Source organism: Apiospora phragmitis, assembly GCF_038363925.1.
Source record: "Apiospora phragmitis strain CBS 135458 chromosome Unknown utg000002l:1.0-5516284.0:1.0-5523493.0, whole genome shotgun sequence".
Classification (NCBI taxonomy): domain Eukaryota; kingdom Fungi; phylum Ascomycota; class Sordariomycetes; order Amphisphaeriales; family Apiosporaceae; genus Apiospora; species Apiospora phragmitis.
In genome coordinates, this window is record NW_027117400.1 from 1,984,808 (window position 1) to 2,009,949 (window position 25,142).

The following is a 25,142-nucleotide window of genomic DNA, read 5'->3' on the forward strand; positions in this document are numbered from 1 at the left end:
CCTAGATCGGAAGTGATGAAGCTTCATTGTGGTCAGTCGTATGGCATAAGATGCGCTTCGGGTTTGACGTCATTCATCTAGCGAATACAACGCCTATGAGACAAGAGGAACATTCGTCACTTAGGGGAGCCCACCCACCCAGAGGTTGGTTGGACACCCACATGTGCACTCTTCAAAAAGTATTCTGATGCGTTGATATCGGTCGAGAAGGCACTTTTATAACTTCCCTTTATGGTTGTGAAGGCCTGGTAAGGTACGGCCAGTATCAAGCTCGAGGCAGCGTGGCGCTGTCGACCACGTGGACACAGTCTAGCAGGATGGAAGTAATCAACCCGGAAAAGTAGCAGCCAGGTGACTGACTAAGATGGGCGGGGGAGCGACGAATACGCGTTGGCAGAAATCTGGGCCGCCTTCTTGTTACGGAGGATCGAGGGGAATGAATCAAGCCTTATTACTCAGGCCATTGCTGTCGGGAGATATCCCACGGAGGGATTCCCTACGCCACAGCGTTCCAGATTGGGTTGCTAACGGGCACGGGCGAGACCTCAAAAAAAAAACCGATCTTAGAATATAAATAAGCCGCCCATGACGGCGCGGGGTTGTTGACTATCTACCTAGCTTCCTTGCACGCGACGCAGTGGTCTCGTGTAGGACATCATATAAGCGAAGAAAGCCTCACGGCGAAACGCACTCGGGAGTACCCGTCATACCACAACCTTGTCTCATCTCAAGCCACAAGAAACGCCGGTTCTGCGAGCCCAGAGCGGGACCTCACATGCTCTGCGACAGCACACACGTCTACGAAGGGTATATATACGAGAAACACTCAAAGGGACGTAGGAAAGTGGTACAAAAGAAGAAAATGCCCAAAGGCCCAGAAAGAAGATGAGCTGGAGTCAGCTCGCGACCGGTAGCCTAGAAGCCTCGTTGTCCAAAAGATCCGGCCATAGTAAAGGAAAGGAGCGGAGGACAATCAAGGCGGAAACGGCACACTTCACGCTTCGAGTTCCTATCTCCGTGGCGTAGCTGCGATGAGATTAGTATCCATACAAGTCCATGTCGAAGCACCAAGTGCCGCGAGGGCATCCTGGGGTCAGCAGTACTTACCATTGACCATCTGTCTCTGCTTGTTGAGCCAGCTCTTAGGAGCATCACCACGTCGCTGCAAGACGACATGGTTGCTCTGCAAGCGACTGGTCAAGTCGTACCACGCTGTGGCGATCATGGCGTTCTCCCGCTGGAGGTTCTTGATGACCAGCTCCTGCTGCGTCTGGAGTACAGAGTTAGTATCACAAAACCTTCAACATAGATGCGTAACACGGAAGCTTCTGCGACTTCACACACAATCGCGCAAGTAGACAGGTAGGGAACAGATATTGAAGTCCATTTAAGGTCCGTCGTGGGAAGAACCCAGCTAACCCACGAGCGTAGCAATGCCCGCGCAACGAAACGCGGGCTAATGCCCGAATGATATAAAGAAGAAGCAAGTGGACATACCTTCTGAGCACCATCTGTCGTGCCAGCTCTAAGATCCTTAACAGTCTTCTCGAGGTCGTGGCGGTGCTGCTCCGATTGATCCAGTTGCTGTTTGCAAAACCACACATTAGTTGCCCGAACCCATGCGATAACACTGATCAGAAAGCATAGGAAAAAAAAAACTCATCCAATCGACTTCTTCCCAAACCAGCCCGACGCCCAGCCACTTGACTTGGGCCTGGCTGGTGCAGAACTCGGTGGATGGTTGGGGGTTGCAGGAGATAGGGAAGCAATCGTGCGCTTTGGCAAGAACGAGGTCGACTTTCGACCCGCATGCTCCGGGGAGGCATAGCCACTCGAAGGTCGAGAGCCCGGCCATTTCAGTAGTGATGGAGTCTTGGAGACGCCAAACGAGCCGTCCTCGTTGAAGTTGCAAGCATAGCCCTCCTCAGGAACCTCCAGGATCGTGATTTTCCACGTCCCCAGAAGACTGAAGATGGATCGATGCTTGACCTTGACACTGACGAACTCGCCATCTTCCTCGGTATCCGAGGAATCTTCCGATGGCTGGAAACGACGATGACGTGAAGAAGCAGCACTTACCTCGCTCAACTTCTTGTACCTAGCTCGCAACTTCTCCATCTTCTCGGTCGTCTTGGCAACGTCCGGATTGACGGCTTGGCCGTCGACGGCCTTCTGAAGCTCAATGCTGGCAGATTCAGCCTCCTTACGGAGCTGCTCCTTGTCGATCAGGGCGACCACGAGCTGTTCTTGCTTGTTATCGTAATCCCCCTTAAGGTTATCATACTTTCGGCGAAGAGCGTCGAGTTCGGCCCGTAGCGACACGGCTAGCATGTTGTCGGTTTGCTTGAGCTCAGAGAGGACATCTTGGCCGTCTTTGGAAAGCGCATTCACTTCGTCATCAATGTCAGTTTCATCACCGTGTCGCATCAGGTATTCTATATAGATAATCTTACTGTCGCCTCGAGCTTCGACGAGCTCACGCTCCTTGTCTTTGAGCTCAGCTTGAACGGATTCCAGCTGGCGGCCAAGGTGTTTGGAGCGATTCTCCTCGGCGAGAACTTGCTGGCGCAAGTTGGAATATGCTTCGCTCCTGATGAAGTCGGTGGTCAGTATATTGAGTTCGCTGTTCACGTCCAGGGCTGCTTGTAGAGCGTTGACCAACCCTTCGCCGTTCATGCTGTTGATCAGCGCAGTGAGAGATTCGGATCCCAGCGTGTGCTTCTCGAAAAGTTCGTTGTACTTGTCCTGAAGAGCCTTCCGGCGCTCCAGCTCGTTCTCGATTTGCTGTAAGAGTTGACCCTTCTCCGTCTCGGTGCCGATACTGGCTCGAAGCATCGCGTTCTCGGCTTGAAGACGAGATACCTCGAGGTCCTTCAAAGACACATCACTAGATACGTTGCCGTTCAATTCGTCCTCTAGTGATTGGGCCTGGGGTCGAGCGGCATAGGGTGTCTCGGGTGCAGCTGACGGATCAAGCATCATCACCTTCTCTTGCAAGTCCATCACCATCTCCTCGTCATGCTTGGCTTTCATCTCCAGGTTCTCGGCATGCCTCTGCAGCTGTTCCATCTCCATCTTCCAAATGGCCCTCTGGTCCCGGAACTCGCTTTCCTGGACCTCGTACTGACTCATCTTCATGGCGTACTTGTCGTTCTCGTGCTTCAGCGTGGCAAACTGCCTCTGTGCAGCGATCATCTTCTCCTGTTCTTTGTAAATCTCGGCGCGCTCACCACGTAGCTTTTGGACCTCATTCTCCAGAGGACGCAGCGTCTCTAGCTTCTGCTTCAGATGCTCTGCTGTGTTAGCCTTCCTGTTGAGATCCTCATTGATCTTCTTCAAGTCTTCGTTCTCGCCGAATAAGGGAGCCAGTCGTTTGTTCTCGTTCTCCAGTCGTTTGGCCAGCTGCTCGAATGCCTCCTTTTGCATGCGGAGCTCCTCCATCTGTATCTCGAGGCTATCAATGAGCCGGATCTTTTCGTCGCGTTCTCTCCTAGTCCTCGCGAGCAGCTCCGAATTAGACGCACCCGACTCCAGCTCTCTTTGCAGCTCATCTCTCTCTTGAACCGTTTCGGAGTGTATTTCCTTGAGTTCGTTGTAGCTGTCTTGAAGGTGGTCGTGTTTCGTCTTGAGATCAGCTGCCAGTCTCGTGTATCTCTCGTTATCGCGGCGAAGACGGGCCATCTCGGCCTCCAATTCATAATCGACCTCGGCGGCGACAGCAGTTGAACAGGCTGTCCCGCTGGATCCGGCGGTACCGGAAGTATCGTGGCTGGCGTCAGGTGCCATAGCGCCCTTGTCAATCCTAGCTTGGGACTCTTGCATGATGGCCATCAACTGTGCCACGCTGCCTGGTTCGGACTGCATGTCTGTGAGAACACCCCGTGACAGCTGGCTATCCGAGGTGTTCACACTAACAAGCAGGAAGACCGAAAGCAGCTGGAACATGCCTTCCGGTTCTGGCTGCTTGACAAGCGACTGGAAGTTGATATCCTTGACCAAAACCTCGGCCATTTCGCAGTTTCTCCGTATGAAGTCGCGCAAGGCGATGTGTACGATATGTAAGTTGCGCCGCCTGCCTTCAACAGGACGGCCGCCGGAGGAAGCGGCTATGGAGAGGTTCTCTTCGAGCTCGGTAGGATCGTAGTTGGAGTCGATGATGGAAAGGAGGTCGGAGAAGACTGCACCGTCGTAGAAGTCCTCGATTTTCTTGGCCCGGGCCTCTGTTTGCCATCGGCCAGCATCTTGGTAGTCTGCGTCGCAATAGTGTTAGCTTGCGATTACTGCAATGATCTAGGAATACGTGTCAGGAGGTTATTTACCCAGTCCAGCAGGACATCTTGGCGCTCTTTGGTGAATCTGGTTCGCGGCATCTTGGGTGGTGGTTCCGGCTCGCGGTTTGTTACCACGCTCTTGTCTGCCTATATAGGTTATTAAAAAGGAGGATTGAAAGGCACCCGCAGCTCTCTCGCGAGCAAGCTCGTGTCGTGTAGCGGATAACGACCAGGGTGGTTCGTGGTCTGTGTGGGGGGGACGGGCCGACGGGTAGTTGCTGTAGCTGCGCGCTGTACGTTGAAAGAAAAAGAGTGACTAAGATAAAAAACGAAAGTCCGATGAGTGTAAAGTAGATAAACCTAACGTGTCCAACAAGCAATTGTTCTCCTTCGACCAGCGACTGGGGGAGGGTTATCAAGGGAAGAAATAACGACTTGAGCACAAAGGCAATAAAGGATCACCAAGGATGACGAGGTTTCATTCTTCGGCGGGCCTTTAAAGGAGGGATGATCAATGCGAATTGGTATTTGGGTGGGCTAGGTGTTTCGGGCCACAAAGCGCATTGTGTGGTTTCGCCAACAGCCACGACACGAGAGACGACGACCAAAGTTGAAATTTGACAGCTCTAGCCTGAGCTAGTCTTCCTCTTTGGGTTCCGTACAGAGTTCAGGTACGGGCAAAACAAAACGGTGGCGGTTCGTCTGGACGCCCCTTGCTTTCGCTATCGGAGGAGGAGTGGATAGTTTACGTGGGTGTGTTGCAGTCGGATGTCGTCGTCGCTGCCGAAATTGGGATTATTGCATCAGCCCAAAGCCAGAAGGGGACTTGGCTGCAGCGCGTTTTGCTGCGGGCCGGGGTCGCTCACTGCCTTATCTATCAACCCGAAACCTTGCGCTAGCTCATTTCAGACGCTGCAGGTCACTTTTAGCTAGGGGAAAACAGGGGACTAACGTGCTGGAGGGGCTCGGCTGGGGGCCTGTGCTAACGCTAACAGCGATGTTTGGGTGCGCTGAGTCTCTCCAGCTCAGTCCGTCTACAGCTCTGTCTTTTTATGCCTTTAAGTCCATCATTGCGTGTTTCAGACATGCAGCAGAACACCGATATTATTTGATGATACAAATGAGGATAACTTGTCTCAATCGTCAGTCATTTGACTTCTGTCATTTGATTGCTTGCATCACCTCACCAAAAGATCCCCGAGAGTCCCGGAACACCGTTGGACGGTTGAACCCGTCGACGACGATATACCCCGCGCCGTTCATGGATACCCAGCATCAAGTACTTCAAGGGTCATGTTTCAAGTACCACCTTGCCGATTGCTACTGCTACGCTATCTATAACTGCAGCCTATCGTCTTCCTTTCCTGAGACTTCATTGTCACCCGTCTGGAGTAAGGGGGTCACTCACGCGCAAGGTGATGACTCGGCAAATGGTAATTCATTCAGGAATCAGAAGGCGCCATAACCCCTGCCTAACATTGAGTCAAACTTGAAGATGAACCCATCCTATCTGCGTGTGCTTCTCCGCTATCTGCGTGCGCATCTCCGTGAGTAAGGTTTTCGTGGTATTTGGGGGCCGTCGGCAGAAGACCTCTTGGCGTACCTAGCTCGGCCGGCCTATTTGAGTGTTTGTTCGGGCGCAAGCAACAGCCCAGACACGCATTTCCCACGTTCGAGGCTTTCAGTGGTGCATTCGAAGACCTCCTTGTTCTTGCCACTATATGCCAATCTCGCCTAGATAGCCACTATCGATCCCATTAGTATCAGCCCACGCGCTATTGTTTTTAGAGCAAAGGATTTAAATACCCTGCACCACCCCTGTAAAGATTTATTTACCCTGTCGTTTTATCTGCCGGATTTTAACGCTTTAGCCACCGCCCCTCTCGTTAAAGAAGTAGGTAACTTATCTAAAAGTAACGTATCTCATAAGCGAATATCTTATATAAGCGAATGTTTTATTCTTTTACACCCCTTTTAATAAAATATAAGTTAATTTTATTATAACATATTTAATATATTAAAATTAATTAAAATCCTTATTTTTAAATACTTTTATATTATTTTAATAAGTGCGCGTATTATGCCCAAGCTCTCCGTAGATTCTATAGCGCTGTAAGCGTGTTTTAAACGTTTTTATATAATTACTCCTCCGATGCGATTCGTTTTATAATTATTTATTAATATTTTTTAAAAACTATAAGTTTTCTTTAGCTTATATACGAAATAATTTTTTATTTTATAGCCGTATCTTTTTTATACGGCGGCGCTAGCTAAATATCTTATTTACTTTTTAAAGTGTCGCGTTTTTACTTTTTAAAAGAGTAACTCGATATATAATACATATTATAACCTTTATAATCTAATTAAAACTAACGTATTTTATAAACGAATATCTCACATAAGCGAATATCTTATTTTTATAAATTTCCTTATAGCCTTAACCTTTTTTTATATTCTTTTACGTTCGAAAATATTATAACTTTAAAAAAAACAATATATAATTTTAACGTTTTAAGCGTTTTAAAAAGATTTAACTTTAAATATACGAAAGGCTATATTAATTTATTACGTTTTATTAAAAACTTTATAGCGTAAACGAAATAACTAACCTATACGACGCGAAATATTTACGAATTTTTAAAAGCTTTTAAATTTTAAAAAAAATACGATTATTTAATATATTATTAATTTAAATACGCGATCGTTTTTTCCCCGGTTAAATAATATAAAAAATATAGCGAATCGATTATTTAATTTACGTAACGCGAGACGCGTCGGTATTAACTAAGCTTTTAATTTTATATAATAATAATTAGACCTCTAGACGCGTTTTAACCGAAAAATCGATTATTAAAGAGTTCTTTATAAAGATCTCGACGTATATCGCGCGTAATTTACCCTCGTACGGAATATAATTTATAAATACGAGATCTAAAAAGAGGATATTTATAACTTTAACGAGACCGGCTTTTTTATAAGCTAAATCTCGTCCGAAATAATTATAACCACCTTCGATTAATACGGAAAACCTAAGGTAATATAATAAAAAAACCGGGAATAAGTTATAATTATTTAAAACGTCGGATTATACGGTTACGCTATCCCTCTATATATTATCTTTACCGGGAAAACGCACATCTTTTCTTAATATAAAAACAGCTTATTATTAAAAAACTAAGTAATCGTAATTATTAAAAATAATTAAACTACGAATAAAAGAGGCGAGGACTAAATTTAATATTTTAATTAATATACTAGGTTTTATACGAAAAGTTATTATCGCCTCTTAGTTTTAAACGACTACGAAAGTTATTACTCGATAACTTTTAAACTTTATTATAAAAAGAACTCGATTATTATACTTTATATATTTTCTTATTCGTTATATAAACTTTAACCTCTTAATATTAATTATTTTTATATATTAAAAAAAGCGTATAAAAAAATTAAATATTTTATCCGGGCGTATATTACTTATATCTTAAAAGAAAACTTCTTATTAACGTTTTTAAAAGCGTTTTAAACGATTTTTACCGTTTCGAATATATAAAAAAACTTTTAAAAAATAGGACTCGTCCTATATAATTAGGAATATATTATTTTGTAATTAAATATAAAACTACGTACTTTAACACCTCCGGGGACGTTTTTCGGCCTATTTATTCCTTAAGAATTAAAAACTTTAAATAACTCGATTAAAGCTTAATCTTAAACCGAATACGTTCGAAACCGTATCATATAGTATTAAAATAACTTTCCGATATTTATTTTAACTAGTTTTAATTAAATCGTAAAGGCTATAACGTATATTATATACCGAGTTACTTTTTTAAAAAGTAAAAACGCGATACTTTAAAAAATAAATAAGATACTTAGCCGGCGCCGCCGTACGAAAAAGAAACGGCTATAAAATAGAGGATCACTTCGTATATAAATTAAAAAAGATCTATAGTTTTAAAAGGACGTTAATAAACAGTTATAAAACGAATCGCGTCGGAGGAGTAGTTATACGAGGACGTTTAAGACACGTTTATAACGCTATAGAATCTATAGAAAGCCCGGGTATAATACGTATACTTATTAAAATAATATAGAAGTATCTAGAGATAAAAATTCCGATTAATTTTAATATATTAAATACGTTATAATAAAATTAATTTATATTTTATTAAAAAAGTTATAAAAAATAAAATATTCGTTTATATAAGATATTCGCTTATCGGATACGTTAATTAAAATAAATATTAAAGAGTTATTTTAATACTATATAATACGGTTTTAAACGTATTCGGTTTAAGATTAAGCCTTAATCGAATTATTTAAAGTTTTTAATTTTTAAAGAATAAATAAGTTAAAAAATATCCTAAAAGTATTAAAATATATAACTTTATATTTAACTATAAAATAATATATTCTAAATTATACGAAACGAGTCTTATTTTTTAAAAGTTTTTTTATATATTCGAAACGATAAAAATCCTTTAAAACGCTTTTAAAAACATTAATAAGAAGTCCTCCTTTAAATATAAATAATATACGCCCGTATAAAATATTTAATTTCTTTTTTATACGCTTCTTTTAATATATAAAAGTAATTAATATTAAAAATTAAAACTTATATAATAAATAAAAAAATTTGTAAAATATAATAATCGAGTTCTTTTTATAATAAAGCTTAAAATTATTAAATATTAACTTTTATAACCGTTTAAAACTAAAAAACGATAATAACTTTTTATAAAAAACCTAATATATTAATTAAAATATTAAAATTAGTTTTCGCTTTTTTTATTCGTAATTTAATTATTTTTAATAATTACGATTACTTAATCCTTTAATAATAAGCTGTTTTCGTATTAAGAAAAGAGGTACGGTTTCTCGATAAAAATAATATACGGAGGGATAGCGTAACCGTATAATCCGACGCCTTAAATAATTATAACTTATTTTTAATTTTTTTATTATATTACTTTAAGTTTTCCGCGTTAATCGGAGGTAGTTATAATTATTTTATACGAAATTTAATTTATAAAAAAGCCGGTTTCGTTAAAGTTATAAATATTCTTTTTTTAAATCTTATATTTATAAATTATATTTCGTACGAAAATAAATTACGCGTAATACGCGTCGAGATCTTTATAAAAAACTCTTTAATAATCGATTTTTTAATTAAAACGCGTTTAAAGGTCTAATTATTATTATATAAAATTAACGGCTTAATTAATATCGACGCGTCTCGCGTTATAAATTAAATAATCGATTCGCTATATCTTTTATATTATTTAACCGGGGAAATAACGATTACGTATTTAAATTAATAATATATTAAATAATCGCATTTTCTTTAAAATTTAAAAACTTTTAAGAATTCGTAAATATTTCGCGTCGTATAGGTTAACTATTTTATTTACGCTATAAAGTTTTTAATAAAACGTAATAAATTAATATAACTTTTTATACGTTTAAAGTTAAATCTTCCTAGAGCGCTTAAAGCGCTAGAATTATATTACTCTCTTTTTAAAGTTATAGTATTTCCGGACGTAAAAGAATATAAAAAAAGGTTAAGGTTATAAAGAAATTTATAAAAGTGAGACATTCGCTTATAAGATACGTTAGTTTAGTTTAAGAGATTAATAGTATTTATTAATTATAATAACTTTATTATCGTTATTTTAAGTTTTAACTAATAGTTTAAAGTTTTTTAACTTTAATATTATAACTTTTACTTTTAATAATTAAGTTATTAAAAAAAAGTGTAATTATAAAGTTAATTATTAAAATATAATATAAGCTTATTTTTTATAAAAAAAAGAATATTTATAACGTTATAAACTATTTTATAAAACTAAAGAAAATCTTTAAAGCTTAAGTATTATTAAAGTTAAGTAATAAAGTATAACTTTTTTTATTAATAAAAGTTAAAATAATCTAAATTAATAAAAACGTTTTTATTATAAACTCTTTTATAAAAACGTATTTATATTAATACTTTTAATAAAATAAATTTTTTATAATTATATTATTTCGATTATTTAAATAATTAAAGGCTTTTTAGTATTATATATCTCGTTATATTTTTCTTTAATAATATAAACTATTATTTATATTAATTTAATACTATTAATTAATATTAACAAGTTAAAACCTTTAGTTAATACTCCCTACTTTCTATTAATTACGAGGGCCCCACGCGAGAGGCTTTTAAAAGAGACTTCGAAAAGTGTAACGTCGTTTTAAAGGAGTAGCTTTAATAGGCCGCTATTCGACCTATAAAGAGAATAGCCATAACAAGCGGAAGTGCAGGAGATTACACGAGTAGTCTTAAAGCTAAGGCTTGTCGGACTTCGGGGCGTGCTTTAGTGGGCGGTGTCGGCAAAAAGGGAAGGCGGTATGGTTATTAGGAATTAACAGGGTAAATAAATCTTTACAGGGTGGTGCAGGGTATTTAAATCCTTTGCTCTTGTTCTTATCATCCTCCTTGCTGCTTTGCGAGAGATGCCGGGCTGCCGGGTACAATATGGGCTCAACCTGCTGGCCATCGTCAGCGAAACGAGAATGTCAAAGTAGGTACGAGAAGGTCCTCCCCGTATATTTATGCAGGCAGATGATTCTTCATCGCTTTTGCGATTGCGATGCTATGTGTTACACCTTCTTCCGGCGCCGCGTGCTGATCCTCCGCCGCATCTCCGGGTCAGCCTCGGTGCTCGGCTCCCCGTCTCTTTCTACGTGGTCGACTCATTTCAGTGGCAGGCGATCGTTGGAAGAACGCTCTAGCTTTACACCACCGGTATTGTCATGGGAATCTTCGCAGTTCTTCTTGGGACTCTTGGGGTGGCTTTGCTTTGATTATTGGCCAAACTCCGTAATGTTTGAGGTCCTCGTGCCCAACTGGCTATTGTTCATTGCTTTTGTCATGTCTGCCGTAAAACTGCAGTTACATTCCGCTCTCGAGAGTTTGGGATATAGTTCCAGCTCGAGTTATCATCGAGAGCCCCCTTCTTTCTTCCCAAGCCCAAACATCGACCGGTGTACGCGATAGCCCCCCCCCCCCCCCAGCACCAGCTCGCCCCCTGAACCACAGAGAGTGTGGACTATTATTGGAAACCGACCTGCCTGGTACACATAGTCACATCAGTGCCTGGCCGGAACCACGCCCTCCCGCCTATCCACCTTCTCCTTAAACCCATCCAGCAGCCTTCCCAACCTCCCGCCCGACCACTTGTCCCGCAGCTCCTCCCACTCGGGCAGACAGCCCCGCATGAACTGCAGCCAGCCGCCGACGATGAAGTCGGCATATATGGGCCCTCGCGCCAATCCACAAAGACCCCGTCATCCAGCCGGTCGCCGCCGCTGCCCGGGAAGCAAGGCGCGAGCTTCTCGTCCAGCGCCCCCTCGAACTCCGCCAGCATCTTCGCTCGGAGCGCCGACCCCGGCGGCACCTCGAAGTCCTCCCACTTCCTGGCCGTGCCGTCCTCCTTCTCCGGGAACCGCTGCAGTATGACCGCCTTGTTAGACTCCGCCGTGCGCGGGTCCAGCGGCATGTAGAATCCCGCGAGCGGCACGCCGTACTGGCTGAACAGCTGGTCCACGAAGGAGTTGAACGCGCGGTGCATCGCTACCGGGCCTCCTTCTTCTCCTGGGAAAAGCTTGAGGTCCATGTACTTACTCAAGTGCACCGCGATGTCGAACGAGTCGCCCAGCAGCGCGTCTCCTTTTTCGTCTCCTCTGTGCAAGACATACGGGACGCGGACGATGGGCAGCGTGGGAAAGGGGCTTCCATCCTGGTGCTTGCGGACGGCAGGGAGCCCCAGGAAGTTGCGAGTTGCGCCCACTTCGGAAAGCGGCACCCAGATTGTGCGATAGGGGACTTAGGCGAAGTTAAGCACGTAGCTTTAGGGATGTTAGAAGAGAGCTTAAATTAGTTGGAGATTCACAGACTGAGATAGGTTTGAGGGCTGTTGTGTGACTTACCGCGCCTTCCACGGGTTCGGTCCTGTCGGCCAGGCCGCCGGATCGAGGATGATATTATAGAGTGTGATGATGGTTTCGTCGGAAGCATCCATGGTGGTAGCAAGCGATGTCGAAATAGTGCCTTGGGTCTTCCTGTCTGACTTGATACGCAGCAAAGTCTGCCAATCTCAATGACTGTCTATCTGTTCTTCCCCTGCTCCAACATATGGGAATTTGCTGCTTTTTTTACGCCCGGCATGCGGAATCCCCTTCTGCCAGTGAAGAAGTCCGGAATGTAACACTGCGACGGCGCATCTGCTGGAAACTACACTGCAGACCGATGTGCGAGACAAGCAACGAGTTTCGAAGCGCACTCTTAGAAACTACAGGAATGGCCAGGCACCTCCGTTCCCACGTTCTTGACTAAGCGGCCGAGAGGCGGTGAGATCACGCGGGACTGAGACCAATCTGAGTGACGCAGCCTGCATATTCCCGTAGCTGGAAGCCTGCATACGACGTCATGCTCCCAGGACTATCTATCTAAAACTACATGGGGATCTCGGGGGATACGCGTATACGCGATATTTCAAACTGAATTGTCACACAAGAGCCATGGCAGCCTGAAGGCCACCAGAAAGAACCCGGCTTACCCAAGGACTATTGGTCAAGAGATGATGGCCAGCTGTCATACAAATTCATACATTCATCAGCTTGCTACCTTAGTTGACTACCAACAAGCCGTGTTCTCATGTACTCTTTTCGCCATTTCGTCACTTTGTCTCGCTATGAAGTCATCCAACTTGTAGAAAGAGAAGACTTATAGCGATAGCCATCGCTCATGTGACACAACATGTGTGGTGGTTCTGAATGCAGCATCACAGCTCTCCGCCACATCAGGGACGCATCTAGTCCGCTGCTTGATGCACTGTTGTCTCTGTACAAGACCAACGCCGCATTTCATGTCATAGCCTGCCTATTCTGGCCGCCCTTAACCATTTGCCAAATCTCTCTTTATTCTTTTCTTTTTTTTTCTCTCTCGATTAATGTCAGGTCAGGTCAGCCCAGCTAGCAATCTGCCAAGCTTTCTTTCACTTCTTCATTCCAAACAGAGGGGGCGATCGAAGCCAAACATCTTGGCCAGTTCGGAACAGAATTCTGCCAGCTGCTCTGGGTTCTCGTTCTCCCAGAGATCGAGGTAGTCATCGATGGACGTCAGCGCATTAACAAGTTCGTCTCTGCGCGCTTCCAGTTCGTCGTCATGGAAGTGGGCGTCGGCAAGCTTGAGGCTTTGGAGGTCAGGGCAGCGATCGTGCAGCGCGATACACATGCCCAGAAGCTCCCACTCCAATATACCAGGCGGCAAGAACCAGAAGTGACGAATGTTTGCAGCGTTGGTGGGGCCAATCATTTCGAAGAAGACATTGAGAACGCAGACGCCGTCTGCGTTATCGAGAGCCTCACTACGGCAGAAGGGGAAAATGCTCGTGAATTTATAGCAGGAGCGATACACGGGGCTCACCACGAAGCGAGTATTTGAGTAAAGATACTCGCTTGCCTCCTGTCCCATCTGTCGGTTTACTCAAAGCAAAGAATTCTTTCGTCCGCAGTTTTCCTCTGCAATTCCAGTGGATGCATTCGGTTCTCGCATTATTTTCGTTATGCAGAACAATACTGTTGATTGCTTTGAAGTGGGGAGAACATCGCATTTCTCTTCAACCTCCTTCTCCTTCTCCTCCTCAGGAAGATGAGCATCCTCGATGAAACTCAGGGATAGGGATGGAGGATCGCCGTCGTCGCTACTATTCAAGCTCCAGAGATAATCGACGGGGTAGTGGTGATCTTCATCTTCGTCGTCGCTATACAAAGAAACCGACCTCCACCGGCATAACCCATCATGAAGGAGCAGTCGAACAGGGTCTTCAATCAGAAACAGCTCTTTGTACACAGTGTCTCGAAGCTCCCTAGGGAGATCTGTGAAGGCGACGGGCATGGCGAGTAGCATTGGTCGCCGCTAGCTACACCAAGAAAAGGGGCGATGTGTACACCACAAATTCTAGGAAAAGTAGTGTTGTAAGAGTCTGATAAGTTAGCAATCTGCAGCTAAACCTCAGAAGCGTGAAGCGTGTGAGACTATGCGAAGAGATTGAGTAAGTTTCATAGGTGAACATACCTGTACGTCACCTGTGTATAGACTTGTTTGACAAGCACATACAACGGGCAAGCTTCGATCTGAGGAGGTTTTGTCAGCGTGTTTTCCAGAACCGAATCCGCGAATCCGGAGTACACAATTTGTTAACCTATACCGGTTGAGGCACAGCGACTCCATACTGTGAACACGATGGATAGAGAAGGAGGATGATGAACTTACCAGCAGCAAGGTCTAAGTTGATGTGAACCAGCCAGAATACCAAGAAGAGGAAGATGAGGAAGAGTACACTACCCGTAAACAAAGTTAAGTAATGGGCAACTAAACAAGAACTTTGAATAAACAGGTTAAGGGGCAGCTGTGTCTGTTTATTAGTAAGGAATAGACAAGGGACGTACCAAATGGCGAAGGACAGCGGCAGAGCAACCAGCAGATGGAAGAAGTAGAGACAGAGTCTCAGGATTGGGTGATTTAGTATCAGACCAAGCAACACCGATACAGATAGCGCAAATGCGAGCTGTCTGCCAGGTTGAGAGACGCGCCAGCAGCGCCTTGACTATAAGCAAAGGTGCAGTAGACAACGCGTTGATACCTGCGCAGAAGGGATCAGCCAGTACTAATGTAACGTGTATCAGTCCCTAAGTTAACCACAAAAGTCAAGCTTGAAATTTAGATGCAGCGGGGTGAATTTTCTTCTATGAAGGAAAGAAAAAGGTGCGCTGGGAGAGGGTGGCCTGGAGTCTTTTCCCACCCGATCTGTTGCATGTACATAGCTACCTCGCAGTTTGTTTACCACTTGATTAACCGTTAACCCAGGAAAATGCCGAAGTTATATCGGCCCGGGATACAACGCAGGGCCGATAGGAGACATGGAAGGGCCTGGGAGGCTACCCAAAGACTTGCTATAGGGAAGCATTACGGGAGGTTCTTGGGCCAAGATCACTACTGGATATATCTTTCTTCATAATAGTGGTTGCTTGGGACTATTTAACTGCATTTGATGGTATACAGCCACTTGATCAATAGTATTAGGGGTTCCCAGAGTAACAACGATTTTAGCCCAACACATCATCCCTGAGTCCATTATGAAGGGTAGTAGCAACCACATCCCACATAACATGGAAGAGCTTGGTCTCTTTCGGGAGAACACTGACAACGAGATCCAGCCCATAAATCGCTGGAGAGATTCCAATCTGCGTTAAATACATAATCGTTGAAGAAATTCTCGGATAAAAGTTCAATGGATACCCAAGGGGCAACGCATTGTAGTTAGCTAGGTATTACTAGGGTTAATGCAAGGCTTGATAATGCCCTTTAACGCCTAGAGCGGCCCAGATAAGCATGAAAAGTTAGTCCCTCTATACTCGAGGCTTCGGGCTTAGAAGAAAGGATGCTAGTAAAGATATAACTACCTAAATAATGCAGATGAGAAGGGCTATGAGAGTTAGCGGGGATCAGAAGGCAGAATCATTAAGAGCAGCCATTGTCGAAGGCCTTCTGTCTATTTAACTCATTTATACTTAACCATTAAACCAATGGCATCAGCCGTCCCACGTCCTCCAGCGCCGAATATGAAATTTACCACCCTCTTTACAATCACTATGGAAACCATGCCCTCGACGTAGCCTAATATTAGCCCAGGTGTGATCTTGGCTCTGCCCTTGAGACCGAAATCTCAGAGTGACTCCGCAACCACGGCAGACACTCCCCAGACTGGGGGCCTTCCCGACCATCCAGCACCAGCGTGAGCGGACGGCTTCAACTGGGTAAGTACCTGGTGAAGGAGACATTGGAAAGGATGAGAACAAAATACCTCCCAGCGATAGTGATATTGAATATGCTGCTGAATATCTGTTATAAAACAATTTTCCCCCATACTCCTACCGCTACAGTTGAGTACTATGTATTTCGAGTCTGTCACTCGGAAAACCTTTGGAGGTCTAATATCATGCGAATTAGGTCTTGCCCATAGCTAACATACAGTTATTATCACCAAACCGTGCTTGAAGGCCTCCAATAAGTAATAGGCTCTCTATGGTTTGTATAGAGAACACGTAGTCCAACGACGATGCTATCCTAATGTTTGACTAATACCCCTGCAGCACATTAAAGTTAGGGAAAACGTTCAAATGCACCAAGACTTTCAGATATTCAAGGCTTGGTAGAAGAAGAAAGCGGAACCGGCCTCCTTGGTTTAAACGGGTATCTCCAAGGAGCCCCCTCCCCCCTCCTCCCCTTCTTAGCATCGGCGACAGAGACCAGGGGTGGCTGATGGGAACAGTATTCATTAGGTAAGGCGATCGGCTTTGGCGACCATAGTGGCAGCAAGAAGCAGGCAGCTCAATGATCGCCGATTTCGATATTGTCGCCTTGGAGCGTCCTTTCGGTCCCCATGAGCCGGCTGTATGCCCCGGATACGGGTTTGAACCGCAACTGCGTACACGACATGATTTCTTTAGAGTATCTTAACATTCAAGTACTAAGGGCTCCCCAAGAGCTACGCGGATAATAGACGAGCGAACAATGCCATGAGTACCGGTTCTATTAGGTAGATACGAAGGGATCCTCTCTAGTAGGATAGGCGGCATTCGCAAAAGCGATTGGACTACCTCGAGACCATGTCCGAGGCATTACCCCCGGCGTCTCCAAGGAAGCTGACTAGGCGAAGTTCGTCTCCAAGGCAGCTGATTAGGCGAAGTCCGTACCCATGAGCAATAATATATATACATGATATACCCAGAAGCCATGACAAACTGGTATTGCTTCCGACTCTATGATACGTATTTAATTCCAAAGCCCGAGCCCGAGCCAAAAACGCCCGTGGAAATAAGTGGCGGGTCCGGTCCACCTTGTTTTGTTGTATGCAGTTCGTCGGTTTGGTACGTTCAATCGATGAACCGGTTTCTGTGTTTCACCACCATGGATACTGCTTCTTCTTTTTGTTGTTATGTATTCGCGTAAAGGGGTATATATATTCAAAAGTCGACCGGCGCCTTCAACGTGCCCCAAGTACTGGGGGTTGGTTCCATCGTGGAAGTCGTAAAATGTGCTCGGCGCCTACGAGAGGTTTTTGGAGATCTTGACCTCCTGGTCCTCCTCAATGACAGCGTTGAACTCGGTGCTCCATGCGGTCACACTCTCGACGATCTTCTGCGGCGCCTTGGCGGCGAAGCCCCTGAAGTGTTTTTATTAGCACATAGGTATCTTTGCGAAAGCTTAATTCGTCGGGGTTCCGAAAACAACCCGGAGGAGTTGCGAATGGCGTGAAGGAAAGAGATATAGATAGAGAGGGGGATAGCGATTACTCACTTGAATAGTGTGTAGCTGTGAGTAATCACGCCACCGGCGTTGGTAATCTCGTCCTTGGCGCGAGATATGACGTCGTCTGCGGTGTTGTCGGGGAACGTGACGATGATGCCCTTCTGGACGTCAACGGCGACGGCACCCTGGGCAACAGCGAGAGCTGCGACGACGGAGGCGAAGAAACGCATGATGACTGGAATATCGTTGTTGGCGTTGGTTGATTGATTGATTTGAAGGAGATGGAGTTGGGCGGATGGAACCGATCGTATCGTACGTAAGTGCGTATGTATGTAGGCGGGTGGGTCGTGGGAGATGATCACCGATTACTTCAATAAAGGATTACTGTCTGTCGCAACGGCTGGCAATGTCTTTGCGATTTGAACTGAATGGTACTTGCGATGATGAATTGATGAGGAACGGAGAGTTGGTTTTAATGCTGAGTGATGGCTAGAGATGTTGCGACTCGAGTAGCATGAAAGCCGTCTTGGGGGGTCTGGGCATGTTTGACCAGCCCTGCTGATCCTCCACCACCCCCACCAGCCAGCTTCCAGAACGGCCTCACCCACCCCCGCTTTAGGCATTAAGGTACCTTCCCAGGCGGGCAGCTGGCGGTACTTACTTAATCCAACAGGCACATGCAATCTGCTCCAACCATAGCATCAATTGAGCTCCTTTCCCGCCATTTGGGGGCTGCAGCACTCCGCATTCACAGCTTCCGCTAGAGGAAGGTGCCTAAACCTCTCTTGGCTTAAGCTTATTTTCCGCCATTAGAAGGGGTCCGGAAAGAGACCCTTTGTTTGTTTGCATCTGACTGTCTGATTCAAACAATACCCTTAAGTACTCGGTCTGCCCCATCACGCTGCAGCGATAGAGAGCGAAGGTGACCATGGTCGCCTCAGACATGTCCCATCCAAATATGATGGATGATATTGGTTAAGGTTACCAGACTTTGCCTGTGAATATTTTACAAAACCAAGCCGCTTCTACCTCCCGTAATTGGGGTCGGAAAGCATCACGTGACTTTAGATTTTTGTTTCGGCAGTGGCGCTTTCAGCGAGGTTCCCTAGCGCTCCGAAGGCCTCAATGTTCCAAGTTCGGTCGGTACACCCAAGACACGTGTTTCACGCAGCCGGCGGCCTTCTTCCTTGTCGAAATAGCGTCTCGTCCAAAAGCTGCACATACCATGTGAGAAACCGATACGCGTGAAATAAGGGGAAATGGAAATTCCCACCTCCACTGCAAACTGCCAAGAGCGATATTCCTGAGCCCATCGAGGTATTCCAGCACCTGCCGGTCGAGGACGGAGCCCCAGCTGGGCATCGTCGCCACTGCGCTGTACCAGCGCTGATAGCATATATCCAACATGCGCCCTGCACGGACCAGCCCTGTGCCCGGAGGATGCCAATGATGGAGAGCTACTCACCTTGCTTCTGAGGAGACCCGAGAGGATGTTAGAACTTGTGAATAACAAATGACAGGTGAGGTGACACGGCAGTAATGATGTGGCCAGTCAATAAGAACCATGTCCTTCTTGTATGACAGTATGTCATTGTCCCTTGTGAAATGGTGTCAGCTTCCAGATTCAAGTACACTTACCTACATGTAGTCTGTTGCACTTACAGAAGTACCAGGTCCACAGCGACCTCCCGGCACTCCTCTAGAGACTGATGGTTGATGACGTGGTCGGGCAAGTCTATTCCGAGGGCATACTCAACGAGGGCAGTACAGGGCATCACGCCGATGGTCCTGCGGCTGCTAAGAGTCAAAAAGGGATTACCGAATACGCCATGGGTATTCTGCGCCCTTACCAAAACTCCAGGTAGTCGTCGATGGATAGTGCCGCCGCACTAAACTGTCGCGCGTGTACCTGTCCCAGGACTCCAAGCATATAGTGTTTGATGTCTTAGAAGAGGTTTGTGTTAGCATCAAGAAAGGACAATGAATGTTTTCATGTTAGGTTAGAAGGTAAGCCACCCATATTGCTTGTATCGGTGTTGCAGTTGCGGTGAGGCCCTCTAGATGCTTTATTAATATAATTATTTTTCTTCATTAATGGTAGGGGCCATTTGCCTTTCTGAAACTCTGCCAGCTCACCTTAAATACGTGTGCCATAGGATTCGTATCCTGTGAAATGAGAGGGTGGCTGTCGTCAAGAATCGATACTGTTTGGACGATGTTTTTGGCTGCCTGGAATACATCGTCCTTGAGGTGCCCATCGTCGAATTCTTCCGTGGTGGTCAGCTGCAATACCGGATACCCATGGCATGGAGGAGGCATTGGACTTACGATCATCCCAGGGAAAAGCCTGAGCACCCCATCTCATGATCTTTCTCAGTAAACACCCCCTTTGGGTTGACTCGCATAAGGGAGGGGATTGCTCACCCAGTGTTGCCAGTCCACTATAGTACGGAGGGCTTCAGCATCGCAATGGGGAGCCCACCACGAAACCAAATACGTGAAGTCGGCTCGAGAGTTTTGGCCAGCCGCCTCTCTGTCGTATCCTAGTGTTCTGTGGTTGCGTTTCGTTATTGTAAGCCTGGACTTTGAAACATACATCGCAAGTATTGACAGCATGGTTGCAATCCAGCTATCGGCTTCCTTCTTGACTTCTTCGTAATTGGGGTTCTGGATGGAGTCTACTGATAATATGGAAGTGAAAAGATCGGGTATCACAACCTCCATGACATTGTATTTCGGCATAGGAAGTAATGTACTTAATGGAATCAGGTTATCTTCATTCTTCTGCGTCTAAATGATGTTTCTCTGAGCGAACTTGCGGCTGGTAGAAGTTGGAGGATAAGAAGATGTGATTATGGGAAAAGCTTATATGCAAAGAAAGCATGGGCTCTCTCGGCGAAGAACCTGTGCTGCCGGGCCCAGATCGTGCTTGTTCCCTTTGATGCCATGATGATATCTTGCAGCTGAGCTGACTCACCGAATTGACCCCCTATTTACCTGATTGGTCCGTATTATCAGCCAAGGACGAGGTCGTTGCATTGACGATACTGGCAAGAATAACACACATTATTGAGCACCATATAGACTCCAATATAGGTAAAGATACTCCGAATCATATCATGGCCCCCGAATTGCTCAACCAACAACTCACGTCACTCGAAACGATAATAACTGAATGTTTTTCTAGACCAATGAAACACTACAATGAATACATCTGTATGCGGTGTGCTAAAGTCTCCAAGGTTTGGTGTTGGGAGTTGGAATGTCATCTGCAATAAATAAATAACCGAGGCTGGACAGCAACCAGGATTCCACCGCGAGGGGAAAGCGACCATCCCAAAGTTTCCTGGTTCGAACTTGACTGCCTCTACTATGATTGCTCGGCGATTGTGCCAGCGGCACCTGTAAACCATTTAGCCGTTCCGAATAAGCTACAGTAACTATTGGGTAGGAGTTTGCCTGCCGATGCTGAAGCCGTGATGACGAAACAACATGGGTTCGGAACGATTGGGATACTTCTTTTGTCGCACACGTCTAATTTAATTTCCGAAAATCGTGCAGACGGAATGTTCTCATTATTTCTCATCGTAAGTGGCATCAGGCCAGAAATGTATCAATTGAGTGAAGCAGGTTCTGAAGGGAGCCCCCGGAGTGACCTGAGTTGAACATCAGGGTATTGACCAATGGTTTCCCCAGGTGTAGAAGATTCCAGCTAATAATCAACCCACTGAACAAATTAATGTGTGCATGACCTCAAATGTCCCTTCTCTTACCGCCGCAAGGCCAACGCAACTGTTACTAGCATCCAGTCCCTTCCTCTTGATCATCCAGAGGACGACGTAGAACCGCAATCACATCCCTCTTGGTAGGGCGGTGGGATCAGACCACCTGTGTCCTTGCACTGAATGCAATCAGCCCAGCAGGTGTAGCATCCTTGGTTGCCCATGCACTGGAGGACGCCATTGTCATTCTGAACGACGTCGGCTATAGTTGACCCATACAGTATCAGTTCAGATTCTATAACGCTTGTGGAGAATCAAGATCCATATGACGGCAAGGAGGAAATCGAGTGAACAAGCTATTGTAAGAAAGAACTTACCGAGGCTAACCTCGTTATGTGTCGTCGGCTGGCCGGCACCCTGGCTACAGTCCGCACTGAGAATAGGCTGGGGCTTGGGCTGGCTAGTGTCCAGGTAGTTGTCGACCTTGAGGTTGTTGCATGTCTGTGTGAACATGCCCATAGAGGCAGGCTTAAGGGTGCCTTGGTAGTTGCCGTAGCAGCTGTGTTTGATCCCGAGTTCAGCAATCGGCCAGACTGCAGGTTGATGCGTAATACAAAAGAAGGGATTTCTCACTCATCCAAATTAATGGAGTTTGCAACGGAGCCAATTTTCATATCGCAAAGCGCGGTGAGCTGAAGGCCGTTGAAAGACCATTGCTGGCAGGTGTCGTTGAAGGGCGTAGGGTCGGCCGTGGCAAAGAAACATGCCATGAGGGACAATGCCAGGAAGCTGAGAATGAAACGCGACATGATTCTTGGATTGACGAGTGAATGAGGAAAGAATTCAGATTCCTGGGTTGTGTGTGGTTGGCGGTGAGTTGGGGACGCTAATCACGATGAACACAAGTGTGTGGAAAAGAAAAGGAATATGTGAGATTTTGGTTGGCTGATCAGCAGCAGACATTATAACGCAGAACATATGGAAAAATAACAATGGCAAGAACGAACCATCTGCATGAGGCTCGCGCATTCTATTTCAGGAAATTGCAGCAAGTTACCCATTGTATTTACAGGCGAATTGAACATAGCAGCCAACAACCAACAGCCAACGACAGCAAGAGTGATCTATGATGTTCAGATGCAATAAACAACGCCCGTCGGTGACGTCGGATCCCAGGAACGCCAAAGTCGGTTGGACTCGGAGCTCTCGATCAGTAATCCTACAATCAAACCAGACATATGAAACGTGGTGAGTCATGCCCTCCTTCCATTCACTTGATATCCAAATCTTGCCTACCTAATATGTCAACCTCGGAAATGATATTCTTGTGCCTGAACCAGATTGAAATGGGGAAATCCCGGTGTTATTTCCTCGACTCTACCTATATTGGTTCTGATGTCCATGACCAGCCTGTAATTATCTACCAACGCCCCCCTGGCCCGACTTGCCCTGGCCCCCAATGCAACATTGGAGTAAGTACCACCCCAGCTCCTGCGACAAACACCAGTCCCGTGTATCCCAAACACATCTATGTCCTCGATCATTCGCAAGGGATCTTTCGAAACTGCAGTGTGAACTTGGCCCGTACCTATTGCAACGTGCGCCTTCTCTCAAACCTTCTGATATTTGCCCTCCTCAAGCGTCGATCCATAGGAGAACCTCGTTCCGTAATTAGACCCAGTACTCTCGCTCCGCTCGACGGCGAAGTCGGTGCATACGACGATGCCCGCCGTGGCGGCTTTCGGGGGCTCCGCAATCTTCTCGTCGAAGTAGTCGTCGCCCTGGTCTCCGACCACACGTGGCGGGAGGGGTGGAGGTAGTACTGAATCATGCTGGGGAGGAAGTGGGTGAAGAAGATCCAGATCGTGGGGATCCCCGCGCAAATGATTGCGCCATTGCATTCGACAAGGATCAGCCTGAGGTTGGTTCGGAGGATATAATCCCTGAGCTGGAAGTGAATATCCTGATCAGGCTCAGAAGCAAGTCTCGGAACCATGCGTAGAAAGAATACGCAGCTCCATATCCCAGCGACGTTGGGTCTATAGGTTCGATGTTAGACAATCATCGATTGAGATTTCATCATTGGGCAGACAGCGCTGAGGGAAGTTGCTTACATGCCACAGAGTCCGAACAAAGCAATGATGGACACTTTCTTTTCCGCTCGAAGCTCTAAAGGTAACACAATTGCAGCAGGTATGAGGAGGCAGCAGAGGTTGGTGGCAATGTTCGCAGCATACCAAAACCGGCCTTCGGGCCCACGGTTACCATTCGCGATGGTCTCGGCCAGCTCCGGTACGAACGCCAGCGCTTCGTAGATGATATTGAGGAAAATGTATAACACCACGAAAGTGCTAACGAGAATTACAGCCCATCGCACCCATTTGGCTCGGGATAGGCGGAGATAAAACAGGAGGATGGAGACCTTGATCGATGCTAGGGCCAGGCCTCGTGCTGTGCTTGCTATATATTCGAACTGACTGCCTGGTTAGCTCTGGCTGAAAGGCTCAGGCCACATAAATGAAAGTGACAGAGATGGTGGTCTCACATACCGTTCCCTCTCTTACACTCAAGAACGCTGCTTGGTCATCTGTGTCTGCGGTTGACCAAGCAATAAAGTCACGGTAAACTAGACACTCGATGATTTATTATCAGATACAGCATCGCGACGTTGAACGACGAGTATTTGTTGACTTGGCAATTGGTAGTAGACGACTTACAGGCAAATGAGAAGCCAACAAAGATCCACATAGAGATACAAAAAGCGCAGTATAGGTCTAGTCGATTGCATTAAGGCCTCGAGTTGGTAATGGGAGCGTTTCGATACTCTCTTACAGTCGCTGCCGTCAAGGCTTTGTCGTCTTACTTGAAGACGGGTGAAGATTCGAAGTGCCACAATGACAGTAGCCACAGCAGCTGTCGTGTCACCAACAATATCCTGAGGCGGCATTTTCGTTGGCCTCAGGTGCAAGCGCTCTTGCAAAGCGGTGGGTAAAGGAGAATGGGGTTGACGACTCTACGTCGATATCATACGAAGGCTCGTTGGCAATGGCAGCTGCCACAAAGACCGGTAGGGGGTCATTGAGTAGGGCGTGGAGGAGAGAAGGGGAGGAAAGAAGAGGATACACTAAAGTATTTATCATGATTTGTTATGGAAGGAGATCTCGCCAATCGAGAATCCAGAAATGGAGGTCTGGCTGAATCTCGGTGTCTTCCACCCTACATCAATGGTGAGCTTTGTAATTCGTAGCGCAGCAGGGCTATCAGCATCCATGTATGTCTTTTCCAGTGCCGGCCGCCAATGTGCCGTATCCCTTGCTTCGGCCTGGGACAAAGGAGAGCAAAGTTGGGTATCATTGTGTCGTCTGTTTGCTTCCAGCATCATATCATGGGAAGCAAGCCATTTCTACTTACGCGCGTAAAACCCTTGAATGTTCAGTAATCAACCCAGAGGTTCCTCAGTACACAGAGTCATAGACTCGACGTTATATGAAGATCGCTTCGATGATCACTCAAACACGTTTTCTCAAGGCTGGGAGAGTAGAGTCGTCAGTCGTCTCGCACATGCAGGGGTTCTCAAGGTGTGCAAGTTAGCGTACCATCCCTCGGAATACCAGCACAGCAAGGCGAAAGGAGAGTGAAGCAAGATGTTGCTTCATTTCGCCGATCTCTACAGTGGCACGCAGAATCTTTGTTAGTTCCAGATTGACCACTCCCAATGCGATCGTTGTCCACACCACACCATCTTCCACGAGCGCATCATGGGTAAACCAATCGGAACCTGGAATCTACCGA

General features: G+C 45.7%; 7 protein-coding genes across 7 annotated transcripts; all 7 read right to left on the reverse strand.

The window, feature by feature from the left end:
- Positions 1-1,093: 1,093 nt before the first annotated feature.
- PG994_001440 (uncharacterized protein) lies at positions 1,094-4,370 on the reverse strand (the record flags this gene model as incomplete). The annotated part of the gene is made up of 4 exons (XM_066852849.1): positions 1,094-1,270; positions 1,498-1,584; positions 2,080-4,250; positions 4,301-4,370. The coding sequence occupies 4 exons, from the start codon at positions 4,368-4,370 to the stop codon at positions 1,094-1,096; spliced, it is 2,505 nt and encodes an 834-aa protein (XP_066720990.1).
- A 7,032-nt stretch (positions 4,371-11,402) lies between these two features.
- PG994_001441 (uncharacterized protein) lies at positions 11,403-12,334 on the reverse strand (the record flags this gene model as incomplete). The annotated part of the gene is given in 4 exon segments (XM_066852850.1): positions 11,403-11,534; positions 11,597-12,138; positions 12,210-12,226; positions 12,243-12,334. 4 exon segments carry the CDS (start codon positions 12,332-12,334, stop codon positions 11,403-11,405), a joined length of 783 nt encoding a protein of 260 aa, XP_066720991.1.
- Positions 12,335-13,317: 983 nt separating this feature from the next.
- On the reverse strand, positions 13,318-13,629 carry PG994_001442 (uncharacterized protein; the record flags this gene model as incomplete). The annotated part of the gene is made up of 1 exon (XM_066852851.1): positions 13,318-13,629. The coding sequence occupies one exon, from the start codon at positions 13,627-13,629 to the stop codon at positions 13,318-13,320; it is 312 nt and encodes a 103-aa protein (XP_066720992.1).
- Positions 13,630-17,424: 3,795 nt separating this feature from the next.
- Positions 17,425-17,858, reverse strand: PG994_001443 (endopeptidase inhibitor-like protein; the record flags this gene model as incomplete). Its single annotated transcript, XM_066852852.1, has 2 exons — positions 17,425-17,542; positions 17,677-17,858. 2 exons carry the CDS (start codon positions 17,856-17,858, stop codon positions 17,425-17,427), a joined length of 300 nt encoding a protein of 99 aa, XP_066720993.1.
- An 875-nt stretch (positions 17,859-18,733) lies between these two features.
- Positions 18,734-20,352, reverse strand: PG994_001444 (Presilphiperfolan-8-beta-ol synthase; the record flags this gene model as incomplete). The annotated part of the gene is made up of 8 exons (XM_066852853.1): positions 18,734-19,040; positions 19,094-19,225; positions 19,291-19,416; positions 19,479-19,522; positions 19,765-19,895; positions 19,957-20,069; positions 20,126-20,179; positions 20,225-20,352. The coding sequence occupies 8 exons, from the start codon at positions 20,350-20,352 to the stop codon at positions 18,734-18,736; spliced, it is 1,035 nt and encodes a 344-aa protein (XP_066720994.1).
- Positions 20,353-21,451: 1,099 nt separating this feature from the next.
- On the reverse strand, positions 21,452-22,159 carry PG994_001445 (uncharacterized protein; the record flags this gene model as incomplete). Its single annotated transcript, XM_066852854.1, has 3 exons — positions 21,452-21,612; positions 21,728-21,909; positions 21,984-22,159. The coding sequence occupies 3 exons, from the start codon at positions 22,157-22,159 to the stop codon at positions 21,452-21,454; spliced, it is 519 nt and encodes a 172-aa protein (XP_066720995.1).
- A 779-nt stretch (positions 22,160-22,938) lies between these two features.
- Positions 22,939-24,297, reverse strand: PG994_001446 (uncharacterized protein; the record flags this gene model as incomplete). The annotated part of the gene is made up of 4 exons (XM_066852855.1): positions 22,939-23,389; positions 23,465-23,823; positions 23,900-23,943; positions 24,183-24,297. 4 exons carry the CDS (start codon positions 24,295-24,297, stop codon positions 22,939-22,941), a joined length of 969 nt encoding a protein of 322 aa, XP_066720996.1.
- Positions 24,298-25,142: the final 845 nt, after the last annotated feature.